The sequence below is a fragment of the Plectropomus leopardus genome, chromosome 8 (genome assembly GCF_008729295.1).
Source record: "Plectropomus leopardus isolate mb chromosome 8, YSFRI_Pleo_2.0, whole genome shotgun sequence".
NCBI lineage: Eukaryota > Metazoa > Chordata > Actinopteri > Perciformes > Serranidae > Plectropomus > Plectropomus leopardus.
The window spans coordinates 23,602,762-23,622,672 of record NC_056470.1 but is presented as its reverse complement, the minus strand read 5'-3'; the positions used below and the strand labels follow the sequence as shown (position 1 = coordinate 23,622,672).

The 19,911-nt window shown below is 42.1% G+C and overlaps 1 protein-coding gene across 1 annotated transcript; it reads right to left on the bottom strand.

Moving 5' to 3' along the window:
- Positions 1 to 829: 829 nt before the first annotated feature.
- On the bottom strand, positions 830 to 19,670 carry LOC121947346 (proline-rich transmembrane protein 3). Its single transcript, XM_042492353.1, is given in 6 exon segments — positions 830 to 5,083; positions 8,007 to 8,294; positions 8,983 to 9,123; positions 9,126 to 9,540; positions 9,542 to 9,870; positions 19,265 to 19,670. Coding segments are annotated over 5 exon segments (3,126 nt in total). The 5' UTR covers positions 9,809 to 9,870; positions 19,265 to 19,670; the 3' UTR covers positions 830 to 3,068.
- Positions 19,671 to 19,911: the final 241 nt, after the last annotated feature.

Sequence of the window (19,911 nt, the reverse complement as noted above, 5' to 3'; positions counted from 1 at the left end):
CATAATCAGGAGTCCCAAACTGATATGTGAACAAATAAATAATAATGTTGATGTTATTGAGTCTGATATTAAATTTGAGTGACAAGAACATTGTCTAATCAGGGTGAGACATTTCTTTTTATCATGATAACAACTAACGTAATGAAATCAACAAAAAATAGCAAAAAGATTTCCAAAAATCAAAGCTTGATGAATATAAGACTTTTATCTGTTTGACACGTTGAATGTTTAGGAATCAGAAATCTGTAACTATGATAGCATTTTTACTGCAGTGGGAATTAAAATATTTTGTGTTTTGCATCAAGATTCATCTTCTTTCTTGTTTGTGGCAATGACATTTTAGAAGCAAAACTGCAGGGTCAGTAATCTGTGTCTTATTGACATGGACTGAAGTTCAGAAACTGAGTCTGAGGTTTAATTGCTATTTTAAAAATTAAAACTACCAATATCTGATCTTTACTGTGCACAGTAATATAAGTGCAGTGTGTTTTCCTATTCATCTGCAGCAATCTGAGTTTTATACATGTCCCAGCGGCCCACCAACAATGTTAGACGTTGATATTTGGTTTAATTTACGTTGTGATGTCAGGTGAACACATTTTCAATATAAGAACATTGTGTAATGACATACTAATAGAGTAAAAGTGAAGATACAAAAAAACAGCTAGTCATTTTTATTTGGCTTTCCAGTAATATTTTCAGATTAAAAGAATCACTGATCTTCAATTTTTCACACTTCTGTTGTTGATTACTGTCATTCTTGCCATGTTACGCCAAAAACATAAAAGTAATAAATAATAAACAGCAATAGTATTGTTTTGTCATTTTTATTTGAATCCAGACATGAAATGCAGCAAGAAATACATGAACAAAAGTTCAATGAGCGAAATAAACAAATGAATCTAACACTGTACTTCTGCACTGTGACTACAGACTGAAGGGGGCACATTGATTGTATTTTCTATGGCACATACTGCTTTGTGGAGGGGACAAGACTACGGGTGCTGGAGGTACCACCCTGGTCGTGAAGTAAAAGAGGTAACGGCAAGTACTAATACAGTGAAATCTCACGGGTTCATTGGAATGTAGACAACAACACAAGGCCATTGTACTGTAAAGACTAAACAAGTCAAGCCAGTCACATCACTAGGAGGTACTGCACGTCACCCTAAGGTAACTGGAAAATAAGTCAAGGACTGACCCTCATCAAGAACAGAGGCATGAATTAAGTTTCATTCCAAAATGATATAATTGATAACATTCCAGTATTCATTTGGTGAAAATGAGGCTCAGTTTTTTTTAAAAAAATACTGGATATCTCATGTTGGAACAAAACTCTTCAAATGTAAGACTGACAAGGGAAACCACTGGGCTATTTTCAGGATCACTGAATAGATTCAAGTTCATTAATGAACTAAATATGGTTCCATATTGAGTGTTTGGTGTTTCATTCCATCACCTTCATCATCAGTTAATGACAGAAAAACAAAGAAGAATTAAAATCAAACTGTGGCCACTAGTTATTCATTTGCAAAACCTGCATCCTGAGCACAGCACAAAAGTCCTAGACACATCTCTGCAGTCAAGTATTAACCGTTACAGCTCGGTATGTCCTGAACAGGGCACACTCTGATGTTGAAATAGTGTAACAGTCTGCACAAATCAGACACATAAGCAGTACCACTTTAGATTGTCTTTCACAGTAACAACTACAACTATGTTTCAAATACACCTTTATTCATGAACATCAAAAATAACTTTATTTACATTGTTGCTTATACATTGTATATTTTAAAGATAGTTTCCTCTTGAGTAGTAAAATACTTCAGTCTAGTGCTCAGGCTTACAGTTAAGTGCTCTGTTACTGAGTTAGGTCTATTATAGGAATTCTGAGGTTCATGCCAAGCCAGTCTAATGTGGTGCAGCCCTGCAAAGCTGTGTAGCATTAGTTAATATATCAAACAGTCTGAACTGATTCATTGCAACTAATTATGATTGTTTATATTTTTAGTCAAATCCTGTAAAAATGCAGTCAAAGGCTTAAATTGTACATAATTATTGATTGCAAAAGCTTTGTCCTACTGCAAAATAACAACATGAAATGCATTAATGCTTGAATCTTGTTTTTTAGTTCAGCTACAGCTAAAAGGCCTCAGCGACAGTCCCACATCTAAGCATGCGTCTGCATATCTCTGGCCGTTGTTTACTGCCTGCCTCTTTATGCAACCAGCTTCACATTAACATACAAGGCAGACTGGACGATAGCAGCAGCGGCACGTTAAGAGCGTGGAAGTAGTAATCTGTAGCTGAGTCACTATGATACAGGTAAGAAGCTATAGAGAGTTAGCCCAAATAATGGGTTTGTAGAACCATTAAAATAGCACAGAACCAACCAAGGTTATGTATGGCACATCTTTACATCACAAAGCAAACATGGAAGACAGCAAATGAACGCTATGTAAGCAATGAAATTCACGATTGTTGATATGCAGGTATTTTTTTCACAGAAACAATAGAAATGGGGACCTACACATGCTTCGAGCCACATTTGACTTTTACCTTTCAGTCTTAGATAAAATTAATCACCATCCTGCTAAAGAGTCGTTATTAAGACCTGCTGAAATGTATGTATGGTCCCAGTGTACTCATATATACCAGTGTTATGTAGGTGTTAGCGTTTGGGAGAAAACAAGGACAAGAAAATCAGGGAGATAAATGTGTGTGTGTTTCTGTGTGTGTGTGTGTGTGAGAGAGAGAGAGAGAGAGAGAGGTAAAGATTTAAGAGTGTGCTGTTTTGTTAAACTGTGCTATCTCCCAGTTTTACTCCCAGAGTAAAAGGTACACCATATCTGCTCATCAAGCACAGTTGTTAAACCCTTTAACAAAATAAAGGCAAGGAGGTGATATCCTCTGAGGTCATCACCAACAGACACTTAAATAGTTTCCCTCTTCAAAAAATAATTCATTTTTTGGCAGTTCAATAGTCAAATTTTCTCGGTCAGGAACAGTATTTGTTTATATGGGTGTGTTTGATGTGCGGTAATTGGTCCTCATGTCAAGGGTTTGGTTCATAAATCAATAATTTCACTGCTGACACTGGCAGAGTCATCATGTCGACTGACTTCCAGGTAACTCCGTGACCCCACTGGCCTTCCAGCCCTCCCACGCACCCTCTCTGAGTCTGGAGTGATGAAAGGCCGTGTGTCGTCCACTCCGTCCTCCCCCAGCTGCCCTGTTGATGTTCTGGAGGGACGAAGTGACACAGGGCAGGACACTGATGAGGGGACGCTTCCTACCGCGTTCCCAGCCCACCTGTGACCCTGGTGGGAGGGCGTGGGGGGAGCAGTCACCTGCCTGCTGGGCACACTGCTGAGAACGCTGCCCCCCAGTGGCATGGAAGACTCTGTCGGGGCATCGCTGCTCTCAGAAAGCAGCTGAGGGTCACTGTTCCTGCGAAGCCAGGGCCCCTGGCTGACCCCGGATCCTGGTGAGGGGGACTGTGGGGTTTCGTTCAAAGGATGAAATAAGCTCCCTCCTCCGAGCAGGTGTTCCCTGTGCAGAGCCTCGTCAATGCTGCGGGTCAGGTCAATGGGAGATGGGGGCCGCAGATCGAACTCATAAAGAGACAGGGAGGTGTCCCTTTCCTGATCTAGACTGCCACTCACTGAGCGCTGTGGAGGCCGGCCCAGTGCCTGCAGTCTCAGCAGGGACCCCGAGGAGCCGTCAGATATGCCTCGTTCTGCTGAGTGGCCCCTATGGTTGCGTCCCCGATTGTTGTCTTTGATGAAACGTGGTTGGACAGGGGCCTGCTCGTGATTCTGGTTTCTGATCAGACTCTTGCTGATGTCAGCTCCAGGACGCTCCTGGCCAGCGCAGTTGTTAGGCACCTCCCCTTGTCCTCCTCCTCCTCCCCCTCCTCCTCCCACCCCATTACTGTCAGACTTTCTACAGGGCTTACCTGTCAGACTTTGGACTATCTTAGACCAGCATGTATGTCTTTGTGGGGAGCCTGTAGACTGGCCAGGGGACGGCAGATCTCCTGCTGCTCTGCCATCTGGTCCACCCTCCTCCCTTCCATGGCAACCTTGAGGCCTCCAGAACACCCAGGAACCCAGAAGAAGGAGGGAGAACCCCCACGCTAACTCCAGGAGCCGGGCCCAGAAATGCACGAGCCACCATCCCCAGTTAAAGCGTGTCCAGTTCCCCAGCAGTCCATAGAGCCATAAGGTGGCATGGACATGCAGCCCACAGCACAGTGCCCCCAGAACTGCACACACTGCCAGCACTCTCCCCAGAATCACCCCGACCCTCCTGCTGCCTGTCCAGGCCTTCCTCCTGGTCTCGTCAGGGACTCCAGGAGAACAGCGTATACGTGGAAACACATAGCAGAGGAAGCCCAGACAGAGAGCCAGGCCCCAGCACAGGGACAGGACCTGTAGGGTGACGGGCACCAGTGGAGACAGGGCTGGAGAAAGCAGATCAGCTGCCAGCAGCAGGGTACACTGCAGCACAGCCAAGACAGCCACCAGAGGAGGACGCTCCAAAGTGGAAGGTAACACACTTACTCCTGCCACCCTCAATGCCAGCAGGGCCAGGGCAGCCTGCGTCCACACCAGTAGGTGTAGAGGCAAGTTGTAGAGGGCTGTAACTGCGGGGCGAGGGAGCAATTTCCGTGTGCCATAGGGGTCTATTAGAAAGAGAGCTGCCCTAAGGCCTCCGGCCAGAAACAATAGAGCATTGGCAAGTGCCAGAGCCCCCCGATGAGGACAGTTCGCTCCAGGGGACAGGGTGAGGCCGAGAGCAGCTCCAGCAAACAGGAGGAGGAAGAGGCTCGCTGAGCCATAGACATGCAGCTCCCAGGCGAAAGCCAGCGTCCGGCTCAGGTCACCCCAGTACAGAAGCGTGCCATTAGGGGAGGAACTGCCACTTGGAGCGGGAGCTGGATTAGAAGTGGAGTGGGGAGCTTGGTGAGGATGTCCTAGGAGAATGGAGCGGTTCCTCTGACCAATGCCAGCCTGATATGTGGTGCTTATCCTTGTTTGAGTGACGGGTACGACACCGGTGGCAAGGAAAGAAGAGGTCCCTACAAAAAGGAAAAAAAAGTTTTAGTTTTCAGTTTTTTAATATATGAAAAACAAATACTAAAAGTTAAATACATTCTAAATGCCATTAATCTGAAAACCAGAGCAATAGTATAAAATTCCAAGAAGTACTAATCAGAGCCACTAGAGGGAAGTAGCTTACCATAAAAGTCTTGAGCCAGAACCATCTCAGTTCTTTATTGTAACTTAATCCATTCTGCACTGACACACTGTCCCATGTCTACACTTATAATATAAATATGAGGGCAAGGTCTAATAAAATCAAGACATTGTTACAGTCTCAGTAACGTCTATTTTTGAAATCTTATTAAATTTGCATCACTTCCTTTCCTCTCTCCTTCCTGCAGGTATCAAGTTAATGTGTGGCTACCCATCAGCTGTATCACTGCATCCAAAAACATGGCTCAGTATGGAAATAACAGACCTAAACTACAGTGTGTATAGTGTATATTATATACAGTGTATATTCATAAATTCATAAGACATTATACTGAGCAAAACTGCCCGGGATAACTGAATAGTAATTGTGTGACTTAATTGGATTAGATTATGTAATTAAAAAGAACATCTACATTACATAACATCAAACAGTGTCACAAAGCAGCCATGAAAAGTCTCTGTTGAAATTAGCAGTGTTGTACAATGCAACTACCTCAAGGGACAATACAACACCTAGACAATGTGGCATCTCATTATCTCTCTCTCTCTCTCTCTCTCTCTCTCTCTCTCTCTCGCTAATTTTCTTGTGAATACACATACTTCTGTTTGTTCAAGGCGCTCCACCTTATCCTCCTGCAAAACCCTGGAAACACCCAACAGCATTATAATCATGGAGCTATTCATCACTGAGCTCTTTGTGAACTAATCAGGTGGAAAGATAACAGACAGCATTAGAAAAACTAGAATTACTGCCTCATGGCTGTATGCCTCCACCCCAAGTCGCAGTTAGTTAATATCCATGTCTGTTCAGACTCAAATGTAACCATGACAATAAAAAAATGCTTCAAATATGGATGTTGCTGCAAAGAAGCTAAAATATCTAAAACCTGGATCCAGACGATCTATACAATCAGAACAGAAAAACATGAAACCATGGCTTGATAACAGACTAGTTCAGCCTATTTGACATGTTTATCACAAAAGCAGTGGCATACATCACATGAGATCGTCAAATCATTTTTCAGAAAACCTGCTCCTCCTCAGGGCCCACACAAAACTGCCCAGACTGACGAACCTCTCCACAGGCGTACTGGAAGGCGTCGTTAGTTGTCGGCATGTTTGTTCAATTCTTTCTATTCACCCATTATGCAGATGATTAAAGAACTTATGAAATGCAAGTAACGGCAAAATTGTTTGATCAGTAACTGTAACGTGATTACTGACTTTTAACAATAACATGCTACATTACTGAGTTACTGACAAATGTAATAGTGAACTTGACCTTTGAACACCAAAATCTAATCAGTTCATCCTTGAGTCCAGTTGGACGTTTGTGTTAAATTTGAGGAAATTTGTCTTTCTTTCTTTGGATATCACGTTCATGAAAATAGGATGGATAGACAGACAGACAACAGAAAACATAATGCTTTTGGCCACAGCTGTTGCTGGCTCAGAGGCATGAAAGCAGCTGAGCACCATGAACTGATGTGAATAATAACACTACAAAATTAAATAACATATTTTGAAGAAAACAAACACATACTGTGTGACTGATGGAGAACAGTAACTAAAGGTCCTCCATCTAGAATTATCTCTAGTTTAACATTTAAACTTGATGGATGGTGGAAACAGCCCTGATCAGTGGTAAACACTCAAACCGTCAGCCAGTTGGAGGATGTTAAGTCCATCCTCACCGTGTAGAAGACACCTATAAAGCTGACACACTGACTAATGACTCACTCCAACATGTGTTCCACTTCCTGGCTCCCTCCCTCGCTTGGTCCCCTCCCATTACACACACACACTCACACACACATACTTTCAGACTCACATAGGCAAGCACAGCATACAGATCACAGACACACTTCTTTATTTATATAAAGGTATGTTTTACTTCCTTCCCTCAAACCCCATTTTTTTCTTCTTACAGGAGCAAGATCCAGACACATTCCAGATGTGCCGATCACATTTCACAGCTGGATACACTTACCTCTACCCTTGAGTTTTCTCTTAAATGCACACTGTTTACAGTGCTTTATATGTCCACACATTGCAATGAATTAAAAAATAAATATCCTTTGTTATCTTGTAGGATACATGTTAATGACACAAATGTGGACGGATATATACGTACATTACAAGCTGGTACTGACATGAATACTATCAATGACCTGCCAGGGCACCTACTTAAAGACTTTAAATGTGCTCATGGGAGGCTGAGTGTTTTAAAGTCATTAATATGTTGTTCTAATGGTATCTAAGAGACCCATGTGTCATGCTTTTTCCTTTTCCATCTACATTTTTCTCAGCTCCCCTCCCTTCATCCCTTTCTGCATCTGGTTTTCATTACCATCCCCACTCCCTGCATTTCTACGCCTGTACCTTTCTCCCATCACAGTTTCACCCACCCCATCTACTCTCTCATCTGTATTCCCCACTGTCTCTTTCTCAGGCCCTACTTTCTCTTGTCTATCTCTTTGCATGGCTGCGATTCCCCCCCGCCCCTTTTCAACCCTCCCTCTCACCTCTTGCTCATACTTTCTCCCCTCGCTGCGTCTACCCCACACAACTACCACCCCACTTTCCATGGAAAAGTGTCTCTGCTTTTTCCCTCCTTTGAAGTCGCTTCCAGATTCTTCCAGTAAAAAAGTTCCAGCTGCACAAATAATTCCATTTTAAATCATCAGAGGGTAAAGGACACTTCAAAACTAGTCAACTGCAGGGCGAAAGACCCTCGTTTCTTACCTGTCCTTGATGACTGTACAGTTGTGTTAGCTGTACTTTTCCCCAGTTGTCCTGTTCTGTTGGGCAGATTTGTTGTTTTTGAGGATATTCTCACAGCCTCTTGTGTAGCAGCAAGTGTAGTTGTAGATGTGGTTGTCACTTGCTGTGTTGTCGTGTTTGTTGGTTCTTCTGCAGCCTGTGACTGTTTATCGAAAGAGCCAGTGGTGGAAGTCGTGGGTTGGGGTAATGTCACAGATCCCTGCTCTGGAGTTTCTTTGATGGTGGAAGGAGTGTCTTCTGTCAGTTTACCTTTAAAAATGGTAGAAAAACACAGCTGCAACATTTTTTTTGCTTTTTGTCAACTTTTAACCCTTTAAAACCTAAGCATATTGTCTTGATTTCTGTCAAAAACACAGGAAGAAGTTGCAAGTTACAAGTTACAAGAAAATCACCTAAAAGTTGCCCCAAAAAAGGGAGACTGAGAGAAAACTGGTAAAAAAAAGGTTTTAAAAAAGCTAGTTAATAATAATTATATTAATAATAATTAATATGAATATAGTTTCTTTCTCTTTAAAAATGAATTTTCAGGTCATTTTCTTGTAACTTGTAACTTGCAACTTGCAATTTCTGGAACAGCCAATTAAATTATTGCATTTTAGCCCTATTTTCACACCAATGTGCTCAGATTTCAGATATAATGTGATTATATTGTGCAGGTTTCAATGCATGTTAAAATGTCTGAATGCAGTACAAAAAAAAAAAGGATGTGAAGGGATTCAAGATTCAAGCTTCTTAAATTTAAATATTTTCTGGTTTCGGTACTCTCCTATGATAATAAACTGAATATATTTGGGCTGTGGACAAACAAGACATGAGGACATCATCTGAGACATTTTTCATAATTTTCTGACATCTATAGATCAAAGAAAAAATAAAAAATCCTCAAAAGCACTTTACTGTCATGAAAAAATGCATTCTATTATATTCAACTTCTCACCTGTTTGTACTACAGAGCGAGGTGTTGCCTGTGTTACCACAGGGGACAGTGTGGCTCTTGTCTCAGTCTGTGGTGTTGTAGAGATTTGACTGGCTGTTGTAAGCAGAAACAGGCGAGGCTTTACAGTCTGACTGTCCGCTGTGGTGTTTTAACATCAGAAACTTTAGAAATCGTTGTCTGTGCCTGTGGCTGGTATTGCGCCATTTCGTTTCTAACTGTTGACTGAGAAACAGGTGAATCCTCCTTCACAAGCATCACTGTTGGACCACTACCTGATCCCCGCAAATCATCATCCTCTGTCTCTTTTAGTGATCCCTCCCTAGGATTTCGTGCTGTCACTGCTTTATCGCCTTCAGATTTAGCGACAACAATGGAGGGCAAAGTGGGCAGAGGTGGAGTTGAGCCTTTTGTAGTAGCGTCTCCCTTTGTAAAAGCTCTGCTGAATGCTAAACTAGCTGTATCAGTTCTGGGCCTGGAGGCAGTCGGTTGAGTTAAAATTGGCCCGCTGCTTAGGTTATGCGTGGAAAGGGCAGATATAAAAGTAGAAGTGGACTGCCCGCGTAGGATGGGACACTCGCTGCTCTTGCTGTACTGCATTCATAGTTGTTAGTCTATCCCGGATTGTAGCTCTGATAGGCACATCGCTGCGCCCTCTGGGAGGCAAAGAGGGCCAGAATCTAGTAGTCTGCTTGGTTGGCTGAGGTGAAGAATTAAAAGGCAGGTCCAGAGGAGAGAATGAGGAGGAGGAGCCAATGATGGTCTGAGCATCTGAAGGATGGAGGAGGGAGAGGAGGAAGCCAAGGAGAAGAAGAGACTCTGGAGCCATGATCTGCCTCTGAGTGGTGAGCAGTGACTGTCTGTGTGTCACACCATCCTACCACTCTGCTGCTGTTGACAGAGAAAAACAGATCATTATCAGGACAGGGTAATATACAGATATTATAATATGAGACAAGATGTCATCTTAAATTGTGAATATTGCAATATCGTAGGTGTTGTCTTCGCCTGGTTTTAAAGGCTGCATTACAGTAAAGTGAAGCAATTTTCTGACCTTACCAGACTATTGTGGTTGTTCTATTATTTGCATTTACCCACTTTTTCATTATTCATATCTGGTGATCATTCATCAAAAATCTCATTGTGTAAATACTTTGTGCATGGTCCAATAGTCTTGTCTGAGTGTAGACCATTGAATCAGCCCACACCCAAGTTTGAGTTGACAGATTTGTCTAACATAGTTACATGAAACAGCAGTTTCTCAATTATAAAAGTCCAATGTACCCACAAAGGATTAACAATTCACCAATCAGCATGTCAAACGTTGTCAAGTGGTGTGTTTGGAACCTATGAGGGATACATAATTACAACAATGGTTAGCGCTACGGACAAGAGAGACACTGCTATCGAGGTTGTTCTAAATTGACATGTCTTCTCAACATCACCTGACACTGTAGTTTTCTCAGCTCCACCATTAAAATCCTCACAAAGCAAGAGCGTTGGCATGACTACAGATCAGTGTGGACTTAAATTATGTTAGATTCAGGCGGCACCGTGGTCTCTTCTGACTGGTTAGGAAAAATTGAATCCCCCTTCCCCATGGAAATCAGTTTGAGTGGACGCAGTGACAGACTGAAGACGGCAACAATTTTGATGAGCTGACAATTCTGTGTGATGTCAGGCAACCAATAGTTAATCCCACAATATTATTACAATATTATAATATGTAAAAATAATATACATAATAATAAAACCTTGTTATATTTGAATTTCACCATATCACCCAGGCTAGCGCATTTCATGAAATAAACACAAGACATCCTGAGACCACAATTTTACAGGTGCTATTGACAAAATTGGACACATTAATTTTCAAAATTGGACACTTGATATTTCATTATGTAAAAATTGAGAAAGTCAAGAAAATAACTTTTCATACCACACAGGTGCAGAAACACAGTTTAAAAACCTATTTCCAATTTTTCAGAATACTTGTCTATAGCAGTATCTAAATTAACTTGTGAAATAGTTTAAATCAGTAACAGCATGTCATGATGCCTAATTTGAGGATTGCATGTTGTGGCCTTTTTATGCTGATTCAGAGGGAAGGTCAGCGAAACTCCCTGATGGTTTCAGCAGCATGACGCCAGCAGACATACAGGCATACAGGGTGTGGTGAGGTGTATAGTTTCAGGATACATGCAGCACATATGCCGACGCACACAGACACAAACAAAGCCAAGAGTTCAGCTTGTATGTTTTATATTGTGCAGTAAGTTGCACCATCAAACTGATCAAGCCAAAAGAAAAGGTCACAGATGGTTTCACTGAGTGGCAGATGGACACATTAACTTCTTTTCCTCCCTATCTCTGCCATGAAATGTTCCTTGGATGAATATCAGCTTCTTTATCCTCAAAAGTCTTGTTTTTTTTTAGATTCCAAGCAGCAGGACTCTACTCCTCTTTTCTGCTAGTTCTGTTTGAGTCATGGATGCCAGGAGCTGACAGCTGTAGCACCGAGTGTGGTGAAGCTCAGAGAGCCCAGTGACACAGTGAGACCCTGGGGCCCTTGAGGATTACACAATCCTACAAGTCATCTAACTAAACAGCTGCCAGTTGCATCGCCTCAACATGCACCTCTTATCAAAAAACACCCCTTTTCTTTCACTATCCGAGCATCCGACTTACATAAACCTTCCTTGTTCACACCAGTCTCTGCCAATGACTCACAGTGGGAGATAACCTTGGGGGAGCAGTAAGGATTATACTGAAACTCCAGTTGCAACATTAGGAGGAAAAATACAGAAAATAGAAATCAGTGCCTATGGGAGAATCCATTCTGCAGCTGTATGACTCACCTAGGGTCCATTCACAGCTGCAACGTCTAGTTCTCCGAGAATTACTGCAGCTGCACACCACTGTTGGCGTGTGCATTTCGAGCTCATGTAACATGTGAGTAATCTGTATGAGTATATGGAAAAAAAGTAAAGGAAGTGTTTAACCCTTTGAAACTTGGCCAAATTGGGCTTAATTTCTTCCAAAACATGGAAAGAAAGCAATGGGTAACTTAACAAGAAATGTCCCAGAAATTAGCAAGGTATTTGTAAAAAGTACAAGAAAATCACATGAAAATTAGCATAATAATACCCCCCCCCCCCCCCCCCCCCCCACACACACACACACACACACACACACACAAAAAAAAACAAAGAATATGACAGTAAGTAAAGACAATACGATATAAACCTAAAAAAAAAAAGCCTAAGCATTATGATATTAATATAAGAAATGTTTAAAATATATAATTATGATAGTTTTAAACATAGTTCTCTAGAAATGATTCCCAAACCTTTTCTAAATTTCGTTTAATTTGTGGGACATTTTTTGCCAGGTTGCTCATTACATTTTTTTCCTATGTTTTTGAAAGAAATCAATTTGCTCAGGGTTCAAAGATTTATAAATACTTGTGAATGGTGTAAGAATGCACAAGATCCAGGTTTCGAAGGGTTAAGTATATGGGTGCACCAAGCAGGAAATCAGGCATACTGCAGGTACGTATGTGAGAAAATTGAGAATGTTGCAATTGCTTTGGAGCTTGTCTCGTATTCTTCAGTGTTTTGTCACCCTGCTTACTAAGTGTTGGTAGTGTTACACAAGAGCATCTTGTAAAGAAATACTGGCAATGAGTACAGTAATGTAAGTAGTAGTATATCTCAATCTCCACCCACTCACAGTAGCCCCTGTGTTTATTTTCTTTCCTGTCTCAACCTCTTCTGCTCTCAGTCCAGTCGGCTCTTGGCCAACCCCACCTCTGATTAATCGCTGTTTTTCCCCTTTTCTTTCTTTTCCTCTTGTTCCGAGTTTAACTAGAGTTGTTTCAACACATCTCTACAGCATGATCCAAAGTGTGGGTTGAAAGAGGGCCCTGAAGATAGAGAGATAAGGAGGATGTAAGAATGCAGAGATAAGAAAAATGCTTCCAGGAAGAGAATGACAGGGATAGAAGGGCTGGAGAAGATGGAGGAGGCACGGTGATGGTAATGAAGCTGACAGTAGAGGGTATGGTGAAGGGAGGGGGTGAAAATTGAGGGGAGCTGTAACAAAATTAAGACTGAGAGAACGTGATGAGGGCGGTAAATTTAGAGATAACTCGTTGATTTAAACTGACAGAAACTAAGAAGCAAAGGAGAAGAGGAAGAGTCACGAGGAAACTATGTTACGGGATTAACAGGTTTGTTATGGTCCGAGCGCAGATATGGCAGTTTGTCCAGGAAGGCATGCGGAGAAACTGAGCCTGCTTCACCTTTCCCTGGAGGTTCACTGGCAGGTGCGCAGTCTCTGGCAGCCTCAGATAAACAACTTGACTATTGAGAAATGGCTTTTAGTAAACATACGGCCATCTTGATCCTACATAATCCAACATGCGTCATCCTATGTGTATGTAGGTAGTACAGATTAATGAGTCTCAAAAAACTTTTGGCCAAATAAGATTCAGTAACAGGAGAAAGACATTATGTTGCTGTATTTGAAACACTGTCGGCATTAATCTCGTCTCCACACATAAGTCATGAGCCCACACACACAGCAGTGGTTCCCCTAAATGTTTTTCTTGACTGGATTTACCCAATTTGACTACAAATTTCCATTGAAGTAAAACACACAAAGTAAATTTAGGCTGATTGGCAGCTCCTTTAAGCAGACTGAATTACAGGCCAGGAACAGCCAACCCTGTGTGTTTTTGGATTTCATTTCTAACGTAACACTACAAAGACCAGATCAGTGTAATCAGCTGGTTTGGTGTTTGGCTTGAACATAAACCAGCACATCTCCTTCCAACAGGGACCAAAACACAGACACACACTTTCAAGTAAGACAAGTATGTCCCTCTGTGACTGTCCAGGAGGGGAGGCAGATGGGTGCGCAGTAAGAGTATTTTTATCGTTCTCAGCCCCTCAGGGCAGAGGGACACATTGCTCTGTATTTCATTTGCACTGGGGGTTTGCATATTGTGTCCATGTCGTCACTCTCCCTCGCACAATACGTTCCTTATCCAGAGCAGGAAATGCCCACGCATAATATCCAGCAGCACAGCAGCCAGCGACAATCTGAAGATTACTATAAACTCCTTGCCCACAGTATAGACCTGCTGGTTATACAATCACATGAGTCAGTACAACAGCAGCTGCTACTAATCAGTTAATCACTGTAGAACTGATGTCATGTCTACACTGATTTATTAATATGACCAGCTAATGTAAGTACTTTACATAAGGAGCAGGGCAGAGGAAGTTTTTGGAGAATCTCCCTCTCAAATGTTGCAAATGTTCTCTCTCTTTTCTCTGCCAGATTCCAGCCGGCCTGGCAGTGCAACCTTTCCATTAATTTGAGGGAATATTTCCAGAGGCAAACATTCGTCTGTTTGTGGACAGAAGCATCTGTGTCTTTTCAATAAAGACTGGTCTAATGTGCACTTGTCTCCACCAGGGCTGGGTATCAAACCTCAATACTTTTTGGTAATGATGGAAATGTGTTAAAAAAACAGATGGAAAACTGTCCAGTACTGAAAGATGGCACTGAATGTCTGTCAAGATTTTATATCTTGTTTACATATTCTTCAATAAGATCACAAAAAAATCACAATTTTGCCAATTTTAGGCTGTAATTTTTTTAGACAAAGATCTTGTAGAGTTGCTTGCAACATATTCCTCAAATAAAGGTATCAAAATAATTACTGTTTGTAACACTAATGTTGAATTTATACTTCTGTGACTGTGAGGCTGTGAGGCTCTTAGCATATGCCGTCTGTGCGGGCTGCTTCGGGGCACCTCTTGTGCATGCAAGGCATATATAGTACTACAGTAGATTATGCTTAGCATGTAATTTAACACATGCCTGTTGGGACAAGAACTGACCAGAATTCCCACCTCCTGGCTCTGACGTCCAGTCAAACTTCTGCGACGCTGGTGGTGCATGACGCGTACCCTAGTCGCATTTTTCAGGGGGTACGTGGCGCGTCTCTGCAGCTCTCTACAAGATTAAGATGAGATTTAATCCCACACAGGGGAAATTCACGACACGTTTACAGCTGTGCCAGTAGCTCTGTGAGGCTGTACTTGGGTACAGCTATGTATTGAGCTAAATGCTAACATTGGCTTGCTAATATGCCCACAATAACAGTGCTAACATGCTGATGTTTAGCAGGTAAAAAGTTTGCTGTTGGTTATTCACAATACTAGTTTCAAGTGTTAGCAAGCAAACATTTGCTTATTTGCAGTAAACACAAAGTAGCCTACAGCTGAGGCTGATAGAGTTGTCTTTAGCTTTGCAGGTTTTGAGTCAAAAACACAAAGTACCCAAAGAAATCCAAATCCAAAAATCCAAAAATGTCTGTCCAACATTTAATGGCAATCCATCCAATAACTTTTGAGATATTTCAGTCTGGGCCAAAGTGCTGGAAGAAAGTACTGGACCGACGTTGCCATCTAGCAGTCATAGCTTCCATTACTATGGGTGAGCATGTGGACACATGCTTATGTTTTGTGCCAGGACATGAGATCATAAGGCCATGTCCTTGACTGAGTGTCCAATACCTGAGTTGACTCAGAGTATCCAATGTCAAGGTGACTCTCTAATGAGCAGGATCGCACAGTCAAAGTCACTGATGGTGACCAGAGAGGCCCTGTCTTGTTAATGGATAACAGAACAAGAGAGAGGAAGGAGAAAATAAGAAAAAATATGAATCATAGAGTAAAAACAGAGTAAAAGTAAAGACGGACATGGACTGGAACAAACCAGCAGAGACCTGTGTCATTGTGGATCTCTGCACTGCAACGGTCCCTCAGTCCAACAGAACAGTTAAGCATTACTCGCCATACAGATGTGTAACTTGTTTGTACTGCGGCGTGTAGAGGGAGAGAGGTGAGACTGTGAGGCAGTGTATATATGTGGATTTGTGTGTATGTGAGACAGAGTGAGAAAACCAGTGAGGAGGGGGAAACGGGAGAGGGAGTGTGTGTGGTTATGTTGGTATGTGGGTAGTGGGGGAGGTCGCTGGTTTGACCGTTAAAAATTCCACACCTTGAAATAACATATGGATTGCAAACAGCTCCCATAACATTCTCTTTCTTATTTCAATCAGAGTTAAATAAATAGCGTAATAATTGAATGCTGTTCAGTTTAAAGGAAGCTGATTTATATATGAGATGATATATGAGCTCTCCACATGCATTATAGATCCTTGAGGAAGTTTTCCAGGCGGTCACCCAACTTCTAGACCTCTGCCTTCAACTATAGTGCCCATTTAGCTCTTAACACAAACCAACGCTTGTTAAAGATGCCTCAGTCTTGGCGCTCCACTGCCTCAGGGGGTGTCAAGACTCCAGTGGAGCATCCGACCACACAGCGGGGTCACATTAAAGGAGGAGAGGAGGCTCCAGAACCAATCGAGGATGCTTTTGATCCCCAGTCGAAGTGGATGTCCAGCTTAAAAGTGCTGAGCCCCACAACATCTTTGACTGATGTTACGGCTTCATGCGAGCCACAGATCAAAGGCTGAAGGTCAGCCTGAAAGGGTGAGGCACTTTAACTGCACTGTGACTCCACCACACACACACACACACACTCATCTTGACAGACAGCCCTCTGCACTAGAAGAGGGTAAAACACAGGCTACAAATATTGACATATGATTGGTGCCCACAGAAAGAAAGTTTACCTTCTTAATCAAACATTGTCTGTAGAGATTCAGTGAATACCTCTGGATTGAGTGTATTCAGAACTTTAAATTAGCCCTAACACATTCCCGAAAACACACCCTGAGAGATAGCAAAGTCTGGTGACTGATTGAAACAGCTGCCTAACCACGTCAGGCCACAAACACTTTCAGGAAAATAGATTACAGGCATAAACAGTTTGCCTGCTGTTGGGAGTTAACCACAGCTCCGCGTCAACCCAAAACTCTCACTTCGTTACAGCTGGATGCAATAAAAACACTGCTGTGTTAAGTGGTGTGTTGTGTGGCAATCACTGAGTTTACAGACAGATTTTACTATAAACAGTGTTGGGATTAACTAGTTGGAGTGATTAAATTACAAACTAAAAGGTCATCTGTTACAGTTACTGAGACAAATATGTAATTAAATCAATGTTACTAATCAAAATGTTGGTGATTACAAGGGAGTTAGATATGAAAAAAAATCTTTATGGTAAAAATTTCATGTTGAATAAAACAGTCATTTTGGACACCACAGGCTAGCAAAGCCACAGAGACAAATTTGAGCACAACTTTTATGCACTTATGTTTTTATGCCTTTTCAGCTCTATTGCCCTGTTTACAACACCTGTTAGATAAGTAATCCAATGTAATGTTTCATTACTTTGATGAAGTTATAATATAGTTATATATCTTAGTAGTAATCTGTAACCTATTATATTTCAAAAGTAACCTTCCCAACACTGAAAATAAAGCATTAACTTGTACACAGATGTCTTATAACTTTAGAAAATATGTAATAATACACACTTTGTATATCCAAAGCCAAAATAATCCAGTGTATAAAAGAGATTAGAAACAGATCATGTCTACTGCTTTCTGGGTTTATGCTTTATTGATATACATTCGGTTTGATTTATACTATATTTTCCACTATTGAGTTCAGGGCCGTCTGTTCTGGGAAGTGTGCTACGTCTGCTGTTAACTGGAAGGTATTTAATTGTGCTGGCAGTTTAAAAGCGTCTAGCCCCAAATATGGTTGAATAATAATTTTTCTTTACAAGATAAGCCATTAAAGTAAACCATGTATAGGCTACTCATTACCAGGGCATGCAGCCATGGATCATCCTCTGTCCTGTTACACCCTTTTACTCTTTTAAAACCCCTCTTCTTGGTGAACACTATCAAAGCAGCCAGTAAATCTCTTCTTGAGCTGCTTTACAATCGGATAGGGCCTTTTTTTTCTTGTCAGAGGATCAGGGTGTGCTGCTTTTTTTTGAATTGGAGTCGTCTTGCAGGGCTCTGCGTTACATCCAGTAGCACTTTGGAGCAGCTCTGCCTGTGCGCTTTCCATATAAGAAGCACACTGCTGTGGATTACCCCCCTCTTTTGCCTCTCCCTCCCTCCATGTGTTCAAATCCTGCTGAGGAGCAGGTGAATCCAGATCCTCTAAGTGCAGCAGCTCTGCTGACATGTTTGGGTTGGACAACCCTCGTAAATACACTGTAAACACATGCACAGACGCAACATGTTGTGCACCTGCCAGCGCCAGCAGAGGCCAAATGGAGAAATAGTAACTAACTTGTTGCTGTTTCCTTCAAAGTTATTTGCAGTTCCTGGACAGTCAATTTCCTGGAATAGTTAGGCATTTAGATGTGCCATGCAAATTCATGAAACAAGAGAAGATGACTGGTTGAATCCAATGCAAGAAATTAGTTAAAAGTTGCAAGAAAAGTAAAATAAGAAACACAAACTTAATATAAATGTGGTTTTCGGGGTATTTTTTTCTATTTCTGTTTTTGGAATAATATCAAATAATCACCACTAGCTAATTTTCTCTTCATTTTTGGACAATTTAATTACCTCTTGCAAAGTTTCTATCTGGATAAATTTCTCGTTATACTTTTTCTCGTGTTTTCAAGAGAAATGTAAACAATTATCTCAGGTTTAAGAGGGTTAAATGCATGTAAAAGTCGTCTGAACGCAGCACAAGAAAACTGATGTTTATCCAAGTGTTAAAGGGTTAAATTAGGTTGGTAAATTAGCGAGTAACGTTTACAGCCGGTAGCTGACGTGTGCGCGTAAACTTTACTAAAGTAAAGGTCTAAGGTCAGAGTTTTGGATTCAGTTCACTTCACTGGGATAGAGGGGGGGATTTGACGCTGGTTTTTGTACAATACAATCACAGGGTGTCTCATATTTAAGCTACTCACCGATGGTCACGAGCAGTAACGGCGTTACTGCGTACGTTACCGTCCTGAGGGCAGGAAGCCACCGTGATGGCTTCAACTGACAAAATTCGCCCAAACTGCCGCTTTGTGCTGCTCTGCTCACGACGGAGACACTATCAATTCTTATTACCGATAACAAAGTAAGTCCCACCTTACAGGTAAAACATAATTGTACGACGTGCGTTAAATTAGCGTGGATATCCGGTGAAGATGAGCCAACGGCTGGCATCGCTGCACAGGTAGAGTATGCAGCGTCACGCGCGGATCACTGCGCAAAGTATCGCCGCATAGCAGCCGCTCCACAAACTGTTATCACAAGTCCATCCGGTACCGAGAAACATACCTGCAGGTCTGCACGGCTCCTCTCCGATGGCGTCCTCTGCGGCAGTAAATAAAGACTAGGACATATCGAGGGGAGCCAGAGGAAACGTGCAACGTTAGTCCAGGTTATTTGCCGCTGGCTGCAACTGAAAAATGGTCCTCTATGAACACACAGAGAGCTTCAGCAGCCTTGTACCACTGCCAGCTCTGTAGCCACGAGCTAGTGAGCAGATGAACGCCCCCTCCGACCGCTCCATCTCTCTCCTCATCGCTCCCTCCCTCTCTTTTTTTTCTCCTTACAAGCGGATAAACACGATTGCCTACCTACCAACCTACAGCCTGGCACGTCTGTTACGCAACACTAGTCCGGCACGCAGTTTGAGACTGAGCAGCCTTCATCCAGCCTACCTTTTCACAGAGCAGCCTGCTCAGACAGTGCCCCGTGGAAATATGACGACACTGCCATTGACATCATCACATAGCATGCACTGCTGAGGCAATAATAAACATGCCATAAAACTCCAATTACGCGCCCAGGCTATTATTTGCGTAAATCACTGAGCTCAACAAGCTTATATGTGGGACGGGCGTCTATGTGGGACGGACTTTAGATTTTTTTTTCACACAAAATTGTTACTCAGAAAACATGGGAAATACAATCAAATTATT